The sequence below is a fragment of the Tinamus guttatus genome, unplaced genomic scaffold, assembly GCF_059628265.1.
Source record: "Tinamus guttatus ecotype Peru unplaced genomic scaffold, ASM5962826v1 Tinamus_guttatus_pri_ptg000213l, whole genome shotgun sequence".
NCBI lineage: Eukaryota > Metazoa > Chordata > Aves > Tinamiformes > Tinamidae > Tinamus > Tinamus guttatus.
The window spans coordinates 7,768,632-7,782,519 of record NW_028288747.1 but is presented as its reverse complement, the minus strand read 5'-3'; the positions used below and the strand labels follow the sequence as shown (position 1 = coordinate 7,782,519).

The 13,888-nt window shown below is 36.7% G+C and overlaps 1 protein-coding gene across 2 annotated transcripts in view; it reads right to left on the bottom strand.

Moving 5' to 3' along the window:
- The window catches only part of DLC1 (DLC1 Rho GTPase activating protein), a 305,895-nt gene that overhangs the window by 142,787 nt on the left and 149,220 nt on the right, over positions 1-13,888 (bottom strand). The window contains exons 3-4 of one of the 2 annotated variants that reach the window (XM_088524683.1): positions 5,255-5,404; positions 3,529-3,669 (exon numbers count right to left, since the gene is read on the bottom strand). In XM_088524683.1, the coding sequence (XP_088380809.1) occupies positions 3,529-3,669; positions 5,255-5,404 (291 nt within the window). Of the gene's footprint in view, positions 1-3,528; positions 3,679-5,254; positions 5,405-13,888 lie in introns of those variants that run through there. The other variant, XM_088524684.1, reaches the window with a different exon arrangement.

The following is a 13,888-nucleotide window of genomic DNA, read 5'->3' as shown; positions in this document are numbered from 1 at the left end:
ATTGTGCCTTGAGAATGAAATATTATCGTAACAGATTTTTAAATTTAGGATGAAGATTATTCAAATGCATATTTCTCATAGGCCCAAAGCATCATTTAAATCTGCAGATTAAAGGTTTGCATGATGCACAACATAATGACAGAAAGGTATACACTGCTCTGAGGGGAATTGTGCTCTTTCTTATTATTTCTATATTTAGCAAGGGGTACTATGTGGGAGTACAAATTTATATTCATAAATTAATGTATACATAAGTCATGTAGGCACATATGTTAGAACACTAACAAGAATCATCTGTCCATAAATGTAGTTTTTTATGAGATGTTAAAATAACTTCTGCATACATACACATTATATATAGGAAATTCAGTCATCTTTCCATAAAATAAAGTCTACTATTACTGTGCAAGAGAAACAACAATTGCCACTGAATTTTGAATACCACTGCTACTGGAAGTCTTCTTTAACATTTTATAAAATCTACTAACAAAAATGTAAAATATTATCTTTTTCCATGAACTGATAGATAAATCATTTCCACTAGGATTAACATGCCACATTCTACTTGGAGATATTCCAGCACACTATGGCCTTATTAGAAACTTTATTTTGTTGTAACTCCATGTAGGGCTTAACAATCTTGAAAGGACAGATGGTCTGTACAGTTTCCTATCTGTAAGATAAGGTGTTGTGAAGTTATGTAGCTGTACATGTTCTACAGCAGGGACTAGACTTGAACCCATATCAAAGTCTCTGCTTTATCATTAATTTCCCCACAAGTCTCCACATGAGGTCTTGTTTTGCTTGCATAGTGCACTTTTGATACAGTCAACAGCTTGCTATAGTTTGTTTAAAAATACCACATATCATTCCATAATATAACTAATTGCAGTCATACTCTTGTTTACATACTATTAATAAGCAAAACAAGTTGCCCTGGGAGAATAAGCATCTGGAATCGTTGAAGATCTCCAGTTGCACTGCATCAAAAAGGAAGGAAAATCTTTGAAACAACCACCTCTAAAACCTCCAGTTTGGTAACACTGTGTATTATAAGCCTATTCCTGCATCAGCTACTATGACAAAAAATAGCTACTAACAAATGTCTCCCTTAAAATAGAACTCCATATTTTCAGGGTATTCAAAGATGATCTCTCTAAGGAAACCATCTGCATAGAAGCATCCCTGATATCTCTTCTGGCCAGTGTTTCAAGGAGACCCTTTCTAAACTTTCATGCTAACAGAGTTCAACACTAAACACAACCAGAAGGATAGAGGCACTTCTTTAGTATGGGTATGATTCCAGGCAAGCACCTAGTAGTATTCAGCTATGCAGACCAGATGAACACCAGAGCTAAAGACGCAGAGTACTTAGAACTGAAGATTATTTTCTCCTAGTATGTTCAAAGAAAACATACAATTTCAAATCAAATTTGATTTGAAATCAAACTGCAGGCAGGGCAGGGAGGCAGCTGAAGCCGAACAGCTCAAGGCACAGAGCACACAGCCCTCACTTTGTAGATCAGAAGAGGACACAGGCAACGCAATCTGAGAGGACAAAGCCAAAAGCAGCGGAACGTATCTGAGAGGGACTGTTTTTTTTTCCCCCCTGATTTGGAGATCTACACTCTGTTGAACAAAAATGATAGACACTATGTACTTAACATACCTATGAAAAGAGTTAAAATACAGCCTTCATCTCAAAATAACTGCTAAAAAGATCTCATCCCAAATCTTGCTGCAGAGCGTGACAACCTGCAAAATCTTAGGAAAGAACTGAGTTCAGAGGAAATTTAATTTCATTTTTCAAAAGTGTTAAGGAAAGACAACATCAAAGAATATTTTTGAAAGGTAAATTAACATATGGTATCTAGCGCCAAATTAAGTGACCCACATTACTGCAAAGCCAGAGTTCCCCAAATATTAGCAGATAAATCTACATTTTAAAAGGATGTTTAATACCTTAAAGAGTGTCTTTGTTCTTCTCAGGAGCTGGCTAAATGGGATATCACCTTCTAGCACAACATACGTACTTATTTGAGAATTTGTGCTGCAGTGTATGCTATGACAGAGTGCAGAGCTCTCTATTTGCTATAGTTATGCATGATGATAGATTATGAGTGAATTTATTTTTGTACAAGCGAACAATCCTAAATGTAAATGTTTATTAGAACTTGTGTTACTGCCTCAATCGAAGACATTAGTTAACTTGCTATTGCAGTGCAGAAAAATGACAGTTTGCCTCTTTATTTTACTTTTCATAAACTTCTTATAAACATGTATCTTTATGCTAACCACACTTTATATTTTAATATTTTATTCCAGATTTTCTGCTGGTCCAATTACCAGCAGCAGCTAAATGGGTGAATTGACTGGAATGATAATAGCTGTAAGACATGTAAGCCCAGACAAAGTTTGGAAGAGCCTTGATTTCTCTAGTTTGTGACAGAGTGAAAAAAGTAACAGCAAGAGGGAACACAAAGTATGCCAAGAGTTTCTGGGATATCCAAGAATTTCTGCACGTGCTGACAGCTGAAGTGTTAAGGATTACTCAGTAGGTAAACACTGGCACAAGAAAAGACTTAGAGATATTTATAGATAGATAGATGTAGCTATTTATCAATAAATACCGAAGGATGAGAGCTCCATTGCCTCCCATCTGCAGAGTAAATATTACATTGCCGGATTTCTTGTGAAAGTCAGTGATGCAAAATATAGGAACATGGATCAAATACGTAGTGAAGGAGAAGTAAGACCCCAATGACAGCTTGCAAGTATTTCACTGAAACGAAAGTAGTACATGGAAGACTTGCTTGAATACTGTAGAATAAGGATAATAAGGATGCCACCTTTCAGGTACACTGTCCACGGCTGGCAGCAGTGTTCAGAAAAGAATGCTTAGCACTTTTGCAAAAGCTGGGCAAAAGCGATCAAAAATGCTGAGCTCCATGTCATTTTTGAACTCTCCGACTTGACCTCCCCTACTACAAAAAGTCTGACTGCTGTAAGGTTTGTCTCTCGTCTTAAACAAGTGAAACTATTTGCCAAATTTGGCCTTAGAATGACTTTTGCCCTTCAGTGGGGCTAACCAGGACTTGGGAACTTCTTGCCATTCTATACGATGTGAGTGTACAGGCCATTAGGCAGTATCATTCATCTAAACAGATTTCAGTACTCAGTTTCCTGCTATTTCACTGGTGGAGGAATGGTACTTACCACTGCAGGTAATCTTACCTTTAGAAGTAAAATCAAACGGGCCCGTTAAAGTTTATATTTTCATATGAAAACTTAACCCATTACAATCATCAGCTGATCATATTTTGTTTCTAAATGTCAAACTTGTAGTTTGCTTACGGATTCTTTGCCCTTCAAAAAGTATTCAAGACAAGAAGCTTTATTAGTCTGTTTTGCCAGCACCATGCACACATTTACAACCCACTACAGTGAATAGTTGAAAATATCTTTATTTCAATTCCAGAGTGGTATCGTAATTGCTGTTAAGGGAAAAAAAAAAATCTTTGTACTCACCCCAGCCTTTGGTTTAGCTCCAGCGCTGGCAACTGAACAGGAAGATCCTAGGTCAGGAGCATGAACATTAGGAGACAAGCTTGTTTGCGAGTGATTTACTGAAGCGACATCCACTCCACTTTCAGAACCAGATTCAACATCCTGTAAAAAAAAAAAAAGAGCCTCTTTAGCACATATGAGTACAAAATAAAAAGTGAGTTCTTCTAAATAACAAAAGTATTCATACAGACTCAGACATATATGCCTAATTCTCTGTATAACAGAGAGAAGGATTCTTTTCTGTTCCCTACCCATTCTCCTGCTGTCTTTCTTTTCAGTGTGGTGGTTTGCATTAGCTGCTGTTCTGAAATTATAAATCATCACTAACATCAAAGCTGTAATTGTCCTAAATGGTAGAATGCAAGGTAAGAAAAATCAGTTAAGGGCTGCAGCAGTCTGACACTTTTCTCTGATGTTCAGTATTTCCTGTGCGCTCCCACCTTCTGTCTCCGGCAGCATTGTAAGCGCACGAACATCTGCAAACTGTTAGGAAGCTGAAATGACATCACCATTCAGCAGTTCGTACCATCCAGAGGTACAACCCTTCAGGTTTTAGAATCAGCAAAGACTTACCACCAAATGTTGTTTTTGGTTAAAGTGCCCCGCTTTTTATGGGCAGGTTACATTCCTCTTTTTGAAAGTAGAAAGAAGAAGAGAAATAATAGGATGATTTATTTTTGAGGAAGTAAATACAGGTTTTTAAAAATACAGTGCATGCTTGATCTACTCTTTATGATGAGAATGGGAGACTACACCCCCGGCACATAAATTGTGACAAATATCTGGCAAAGAACCAGTTAGATTAAAATATAATTGTATCCTTTAAAAATAAGGCTATCATATATTCTTCAGGTGGCCAAAACTACTGTAACTTTAATACTGCTTTTCTCACTTACAGGCTTGACTATGCAGTAGTAATGCAGTCCGGCTTTAATAGGAAAAACACCACCAACATTTTGGTGTGGTATTTCTCAGGTTTCTTAAATTGAAGTACAGCTGCAATATATTTGAATAAAATTAATAGGAAGCCTGTATGAAAGCACCTTGGCTCAGACATTTCATGTTCTTCGCAGCTTTATATGTAAACATACAAAAAAATCATATTTCTCAACTGCATAGTCTTCCTTTTCACTGCTCTCAGTGAAGGAGTCTCTGAGTGAAATAAATGCATAGGATACTCCCAGAGCTTTATTTCACATGACAGAATATTTCTTAAATATGTCTCTGCAAAAATGAGCAAACCAACCAACCTGAACTCTACCTTTAGCAGAAAAACAAGATCTGTAACTCATACTTGCAATCATAACTATTTAATGACACATACATATGTGCCCCGAGCCTGGTGTGATCCTGACTCCATGCTGATTCTGCATTTACAGTAAGTGGTAATAAGAAAGCCAGACATTTTCTGAATGTTGTTCATCTCTCTCTCTTTTACTGCAGAACCTTTGACGCTCTCGTCTATGAAAGGATGCCAAAAGTACCTAACGGATACCACCACTTAGTTCCTTCAAAACATATATGTTTTATAATATGTGTATATATATAGAAAATCAAGAAGAAATACACAACAAGTTCTTTACGAAAATAACTTTTGGTCTGAAATTGAACATTGAAAACACAATGAATGAAAGAAAGAAGCTGAAGAAGGTTTTGCTTAGAAGAGGGATTAAATAACCTTGCTCACAGGTATATGCCTCCGTTTGTAGGTTGGGGTGCTGGATGGGGAAGAGCCGGTGCTGAGAGCATTTTCAATATCCTGATCGAGCTGGTCCAGTTTCATAATTAACAGCACCATGGAATCTAGGCGTGATCGATCCCGATCTTCTCTCATCTCCTGAGGAACAGAACACACAATTGCTAAATCTGAAAGGGCATTCCTTGGAAAGAATAAAAAACCTCTCTATTTCTTAACTAGGCATCAAAGTACATTGAATAATAGCCAGATTTTTTTTTTTTTTTTGTGAAGGGTAGGCTCTCTTACATCATCAATAGAAAATGACTTACTGCCAGGAATGCATTCTATGTAAATATTTAATATACCTCCATTAAAATAGCTAACTTAATTAGCAATATAGATCTAACTGGAAGAGAGATGGGTAAGGAGTCATCCCAGTCTTAAAAACCTACTTTACACAGCCTATTTCGTTTATCCCATTTGTAGCAAGTGGAAACAGATGAATTCCTGAAAATGGCAACTTAAAGCAAGACTTTAAGTTACATGAACTAAATAATATTTCTGAAGAGCTGCCCCCTCTCTTTTCCCTTTATGTAGAGTATAGTCAACACTTAAGCTAACCAACCAGTCTGTCTCAAAGTTCAGGAGTATGAAATTGCCCATCAGCTCTTTTATGGATTTCCACAATAGGAAATTGAAAAATAAGGAAATTCCATTAATTCATTTCAAATAATGTTTTTATAAATCCTTTTGAGAAATAGAAACAAAAATGTTATAACTGTACCATTGTGCCCAAGAAGCAGGGAGTATAAAAGCCCAAACCAGACATTTTTTATGGGCAATAACCTGCTTTGCAAGCTATACATAAATTTCTCTATTTAGTTAGGATTCGGTCTGTTAAAAACTGCTCTGCAGATCTTGCAAAACATGAATGAAATGATGTCCACTAGAATTAAAGAAACTATATAGATAAGATGGTCATATAAAACATGGTCTACATTTTCTCAGATGCTGAAGACAGAGTTGATTGAAGATTAATAAGCTAAGCTTTACAAAAAGGGGGAACACAGACCTATTATCCTACAGCAGTTATGAAAAATGTTATACAGACAAACACAAGGCAACTATTTGTGCATTTCACTTCTCATTAGCACATGATGTTTTGGACTGACTTGGTGAAAGGCCACAAAGCTGTGGTACCTCCTGGTGAACCTGAACTGAGGTAGGAATAAACTTGATATGAAACTAGCTGAAAACAACACAGAAATCAGCAGTGTGGGTTGTTACACATTCTTTCAAACTGAAAACACGGCACCCCAAACAATTCACTGAAACTCCGTCCGATTTCATTTTAACTGATACTAAATTGTCGTCTCAAGTTTGCAAAATTTGGAGCTGTTATTTCATCTAACTGGCTGGGAGGCAGAAGTCTGAAGCTACAAATGGGTGGTCACAAAGACGACATGACCTTCTCACATCATGTAAGCTGGCGTGTACGCCACGCTGCAGCGTATGGTAAGGGAGGACAGTCGTGCAGCTACTAGAACTACGTTCCCACAAGGGCCTCCAGCATGATTTAAGTATGTTTCTATTAGCTTCACTTGGAAATACAGCACTGAAAAGCCTAATCAACATAAAATTTATGTTTTATTTAAAGAAAAAACACAAGTGAATTGACCAGCACAAAAGGAGTAGTGGTGATTGGATAGACATTCAAATTTCTCTCTTTTTATTTTAAGTGCAGACTGGAGAGAGAGTAGGTGTATTACAAGAAGAGAGAGAGAAAAAAAGAAGTTACTTGGCTAAATCTGGAGTTTACCCAGAGTAAACTCTGACTTTTTCTGCCAAATAACTGTAAGACCACTTAGTGCTTAGTAGAAGATGATCGAGAATGTCAGAGAAGACTCTGTCAAAGTGAAGAGGTGGCAAAATATTGCCAATATTCCAGAAAACATTAATACTATCAGCATGCTATTTGGCTACATTATTCACTACTGCTGTCAAGAGCAGCCACAACCGCACATCATTACCACTGGCCTTGTCATGAGAAGCTCTAACATTTTGACCACAGATCTTATTTGTACCATTTACTGAACACCACAATAATCACATTCTGTCTGGTCAAATCCCTATGATATTGTATACATAAAAGCCTAAAAACGATACTGGGAACAATTAACATATACAAATAATAATAATAAAAAAGCTAATCTTGTGTTAGAAATTTAATAAGACACACTAAATAAATATTATCTTAGGATTAATTTATGTTTAGAGTTTTAGCCTTTATACTATCTAATAAATTTCCAAGATTTTTGTAGCCTGTTTGTCTTTTCTGTATCTTCCTTGTGTGCATATTCTGAGATCTTGTTACCAATTTGTGATATGATCTAAGCCAGCAAGATATTAACAATTCATTTGTTTTCTTTTGAAGCGATTATTGTATTTCCTCTGCATCCAGCCTCTTGCATTTTCCTCCAACATCAATGGATTGCCTTCAAGATTATCACACACTCATATAAATTACGTTTGTAAGAGGTGATTTACTTCTACCTCTAGCGTTATGAAGTCAAAACTCCACCATGAGAAGGTGTGCAGTTGAAGACTGTCTTAGCAACGTTACTTTTTGCCCTTAGCCATTTGCATTGGGCACTTCAAGGATATAACACAAAGATACACATCAGGTCTATCTTGGGATGTTTTTTGTCTGGAGATTTTATTTTCAGTATGTCTTCAAACACAAAGAGGAAACACTTTAGGTCATGAACTGGAAAAGCCCGATTTCTTTTAAGTTTCATCCTTACTGGTGTGATAAAATAAGTTAGTTAAAATTGAATATATTCATATGCTAAGAACAAAGCACATTGTATATATTCCTAGATTAAAAGATATTTTGATTACTCCTAAATCAAGCATTTAAAGCCCAAAGTTGAGGTGATAGTGAAAGAAATCCAAATATTTTTACAAGGACAATAGTTCACCAATCCTAACTGTTTTTACTGAGAGCACACAACGCTAATGCAATGAAAACAGATGAGATTCAGCCACTTCCTAGACACTTCTGTCACTTAGGAGCTGATATTGTTATTTTAAAGAATTACATCTTTTTTTTCCTTTTCTTTTTCCCTGAGCATTGCTGTGCCTTCAGCTGCTTGTTCATCTTCCTGGTACCAAGCGCCTTTCTTTGTGGGCAGATCTACCAGCAGGAGTTGCTGTTTTTTAACTGGAAGCCCCTGTGGCACCAGCGCTCGGCATCGAGAGCGCTCTGCTACTTCTGAACGCCATGTTCTCCGGGCACTATGTCGTGTTTTGGATATTGAGTTTTTCACAGAAAGCACAAAGGCAGCCTTGGCCAGAGTAGTTCTAAAAATACTAAGAACCTACTTTGTTCTGCTTGGAAGTTGCAGCTTTTATACCTTACATTGTCAGTACTTTGCAATGAATCTGCAACAGAAAGGGAGCAGCCAAGCAGCACAAAATTAGCTGCGTTTCGATTTAATACATCTGTTTTGTGTTATCAGGGCAGAGCAAAGCAACTGAAGCAGATGCCCTTCACTTCCTCTGCCTCTTAATCCTTTTTATTCCCCCATCTGCATGTGTTTTTTTCCTTTCCATAGCCACTGTTTTGCACTTTTACCTGCAGAGAAAAAGACAGAGGTTTCTGCCTATGGCAGCTCCTTTCCCCCTTACCTTCTTCAGCTGTAGAGCCCCAAAGCAAAGGGCTGCCAGGCACCATTTTTCAGCAGCAGCTCTCTCTCCCTTCAAGATCCTCCAACATTTCTGGACATAAAACACCCCCATTGTTCCACATTAACAAACTAAATGGATGCTATCCGGCTCTCACGTGCAAAAGACAAAAGGCTCCTTCGTCCCCTGGGTACACAGAAGCGAGTGCCATCGACGTAAGGGCCCGGCCTGCAGCGGGCCGCAGCGGCACCTGCGGCTCGTGGCCTTCCAGCTGCATCCCCAGAGCTTCTGCTCAGCCTCAGCCTCTGAAGGGCCAAAGCCAAGGGCAGAAAAATGCAGATCTGTGTGATGGGTTTTTTTTTTTTAAATTAAAAAACAGCTTCAGTAGGATGGAAATGAGGAGATCCAATCTCTTTAATTAGTTAATTAAATAATTTGTTTTTCAGAAATGGTCCAAAGAAAGTTAGGTTGATAATCCAAAACGAGTTACATGAAGTTAACCTCATAGTAAAAGGCCTGGGTTAAACAGCTTTGTTGGCAGATGCTGAAGAGATGATAACTTCCTTAAAAACACTTCCACCACAAAGGTAATACTCTTTTTAAAAGCAGTCAGGGAAACCCCGGGATTAAGGGTCAGATTTGTACTGTAAACACAAAGCTTGTTTACATACTCAAAAATCTTAAATCCATACAGATTCCTTTCTGATGCCGTGTGAAGTGCAGTAGCATAATTGCACATTACATATAGGTATTTGCAGATGGACCAAACCAGCTCAGAAGAGAAGTCCCCGGCCCCGTGGCAGGACGCTCCCGGTTCCGTGCAGGGGCGGATGCAGCGGCCAGCCCACCCCAGGGCTGGCGGCCGCTCTCGCTCGCCCACAACAGAAAGGCAGCTTTTCTGGGAGGGCTGGCCGCGCTTCCTCTGCTATCTTTGATCTGCGGCCAGCTGGACCGGCTTAAAATCTTTATTAACATTATGTATTTCAGATGGCATTAAATTCCTCGGTCTTGTCTTTCCTGGCTAAAAAATAGACTTTTCTTGAAAAATGGAATGTTATTAAATCCCTGTTTTTAGACTATGAGAGTGTTCATCTGAACAGAAGACGCACAAGAATAACACAAAATATCCTACTTGGGGATTATATCTGTTGACTTTTACTAGCAGGTGTATAAATCAAACGCATAGTTTTTACCCTCTAATGCTGCAGTGAACAGGTCACAAATTCTGGGGGAAAAAAAGAAAAATTTTACTTGTCTCTGAATTTTATGCCCTGCACTACCACATTAGAGTCCTTTTCTTCATCACATTGGGTGGGGGGCTGCAGCTGGAGGCTACTAGGATACAATGGAAAAAATAAAGCACTCTATTTCTCTTGCATCCCAGATAAGGTGGGGACATCAGTGAGTGCAACAGGATTGTTATGACTGTAAATCATACATTGAACTAATCTTTGAAATGGTCTGAAACAGAAACAAACAACACAAACACATGCACATCCCTGCAGACATTGCACACATCCACAGTTTCTGGAAAGTAGCTTTTGCTAACTCTCCTTATAAGAATTCTGACTAGGTGACCACATTTTTTCCAAATGTAATGTATTCCATAGCACTGGTTTACAGCTCACTCCAAAATATGCATTTTTTAATTCCTGTTAAACCCACAAATGAGTTATACTTCAAAGGAAAAAACTTCAGAAGCACTTGGTTGCTATACAGTACTGAAATTCACAACTATGATGCTGTCTCCTACTATTAGAGAAATGCAATCAGCAAAACATCATCAGAAAGTTAGACTTGGAAGGGCATATTCCCTCAGCCAAATGAAAAAGAGAAAATTGTTTTGGAAAATGTCACAGAGCATAAAGTCTGAATGTATCCAGATGTGAAGTCCCATGTTCCTGAAGATTTCAGGACCAGGCATGAGATGGAGCTTCTCCATTTCACCAGCTCCTCACAAGATCTTTCAAACCATTGTGCTCTTCACAGATATGGTCTCCTGAATTTCATCTGATTTCAGCTGCATAAACTTGCCATCTTTCATATAATATTCATATAATAATTCATATAATAATTTTATCTAAACAAAAGCATTCTTTTTTAGTAACTTCCTTTCTACAGGTGGCTTTGCCTAAACACATACTCAACCTGCAGGCTGTATTCTATTTTTGTTCAGTTTTGATTTTAGCATACTCTGTTTCATGCCAGGCAAGTAAACTATCCAGCAGGTAAGTTATTTTAATAATGAAATTTAGTAATTCATTAGTCATAAAATGGAAAATCACTCAAAAACCGCAGGACAAAAAAATCCCAGGAATCATTATCACATAACTGTGTTAACTCAGCAGGGTATATGGAAGGCAGTAGTTGTTCATGGAGTGAGGAAACTTAACAGCTTGTGTTAGAAAGCTAAGTCAAGCTGGGTTGCTCTCTAGTTACTCTCATATCACCAGATAGATATTAATAGAATAGATATTAATGGCAAATATAAACTTTTCAGAGTGTCATTATTGTATTAACATTAATAACTACTCTCCTGCAACACTAATGAAAGTACTAATTAATAGAGCTACTTCAAAGGACTAAGAGAAGCAAAACAAACCAAGATGTTAACAGTACATCTTGTCCAAAGCACAATTATCTTTTATTTGCAACACATAATAATTTATAATTAGTCTTGGTGTAGTTAAAAGTTGAATTGAATAAATTACAGATGGTGGCCCTCTTTCTTTGGAGTTATATTTCTCTTAGCAGTAGCCGGTTTGATGATACCCACCTCCACGGTGGTGGTGATACCACCATTCATTATTTAGGATCATGTCAGGAATTTGATGATGAAAATTTGCCCAAATCAAACCTTACAGAACCTACAGAGCACAGCAGGAATATAACCTGTGTGTTCATTAATCGAAAAAAAAAATATTGAAAACATGAAAGTAAAGAAAATCAGTATCTAGTTTGGGAGGAACTGGTGATGCTCTTTCAAACCTGGGCAATACTTTCTGATTTCCTTCCTTGATTTTGTAAATTGGGACCATACTTATTCTAAAAGTTGCCCTGGCTAAGACTTCCAAACTAAGTGAGAAAAAGGTTTTACCTTTACTTGACCCCACATCTATTTGTTATGAGGGCAAAGACTTCAGCTTTGTGGAGAATATTATGACAGTAATCTGAGCACTAATTATACAGCTAGAAAAATACTATGATTAAATATGTCTCCATAAGTGAAACATGACAGATGTTGCATTTCTGATATTATTGCAAAAACAGCCCAGATCTGGTCATTTCATGCAAAATTAACAGGAAGATCCTTCAATGAACTTATTTCTGCTCTCCTATTATGCTATAAATCAAGCAGAAGCTAAGCTGCTAAGGAAAACAGTAGTTATATTTTAAATATTTGAAATGAAAATATCATCAGTGACATTATTAAATTTACCTTTGATATGTGTCTGTTGTGGATGTGTTTTGTGTATTTATACTTTATATACCTATTTTACAGGTTTAAAGGGAGGGAGGCTGTTTTGTTCTGTTACACTTTTCCAATTAAGTCAGAGGAATTCTGGCCTTCAGGATTTCATTTAACCTTAATGTTAAGATTTTTTGTTTTTCAAACTAAACAAAATCAATCAAGAGATAAGAATCAAAGCGAACAATCATTTAAGTGGATCCTTATATCTAGTGAAATCAAATGCACTAGAAATCAGGTTTAAGTGACTGTACAAAGCCCAAACTCCAAATTTTATCAGACTCAAGCAACAGCATGTGAAACATTTTAAATTAATTCTTATTATAAATCACTGTGATTCATACTGTATCTATTATTATCCTTTATATTATTTTATAATATTTAAAATGATACATCAGATTTTTTTTATCTGTATGACAGTTAAAATTACTGACACTTAGAATTTCAATTTCCATAAAATTAGGAATGAATTTCTCCAGTTTGTTTTTTTATCACGAACCAGGAATTAAGATAAGTAGCAATTCTAAGTATGGAAAAAAAAAGTGTCAAAACTGAGTGAGGGGCCTATAGGAAGGGCTGGTTAATATCATGGAAGGGGGCACAATTTTCCTTTAGGTCAGTGGATTATTAAAGAAGCTCTTTTGTAACTTTGCCAAATGAAAATGATCGGTCCTGGAGTACACACAAAGGGCTCACTGTTACAAGAGAAAAATAAATTGATCCTGAAAGAAAATAACACAGTGAATTATATCAGGTCTTTTCATATATATATGAATATATATATATATTCATATATATGAATATATATATATATTTATATATATATATATATATATATAAAAGTATATATTTAGATTTTTTTTCATAGTGGAACTATGAAAAGAACTAGGACAAGCTCTTTGTCTTTGTGACAGGTTCAGCTGTCCATATCTGCCCTACTTGGACAAGCCTTGGTCACTTAGGTTGCAGAGAATATCTTCTATTTATTTTTCTTTACAAGCAAAATGTGTGTGCAAAGCTAGAAAGAACTATGGCAAAAATGTGCTGCTACACAAAAATTACAACAAATCATCATGTGAGGGGAACTGGTTTAGCTAGTTATTTAATCTTGTGAGTTTTGCCACATGAAGGCTTAGCTTGAAGAAATCCAAGTTATCAGTCATCTGTTTTCTGTAAAAATATAAATATTTAACTGCTTCTGCCTTTTAGTTTAGTTTCATATTATTCTTCTAAGTCCTGTGGGTCTATTTATATTTCTGTGTATACATAGTCACACAAATATGCACACATGCATACAATACACTCTGATTCGCACAGCAAAGACATTTGGAATATTTGGTGGAAGGTTTAAATTTGGCATTCTTTTCTAAAGATACAAGTAAATATTATAATAAGTTTACCTGGAGAGACAAAAATAACTAAATTTGGGGCTCATAACCAAGATTTGCCTGGGAATTTTCACATCTTGTATAACAAAACTTAGGAAC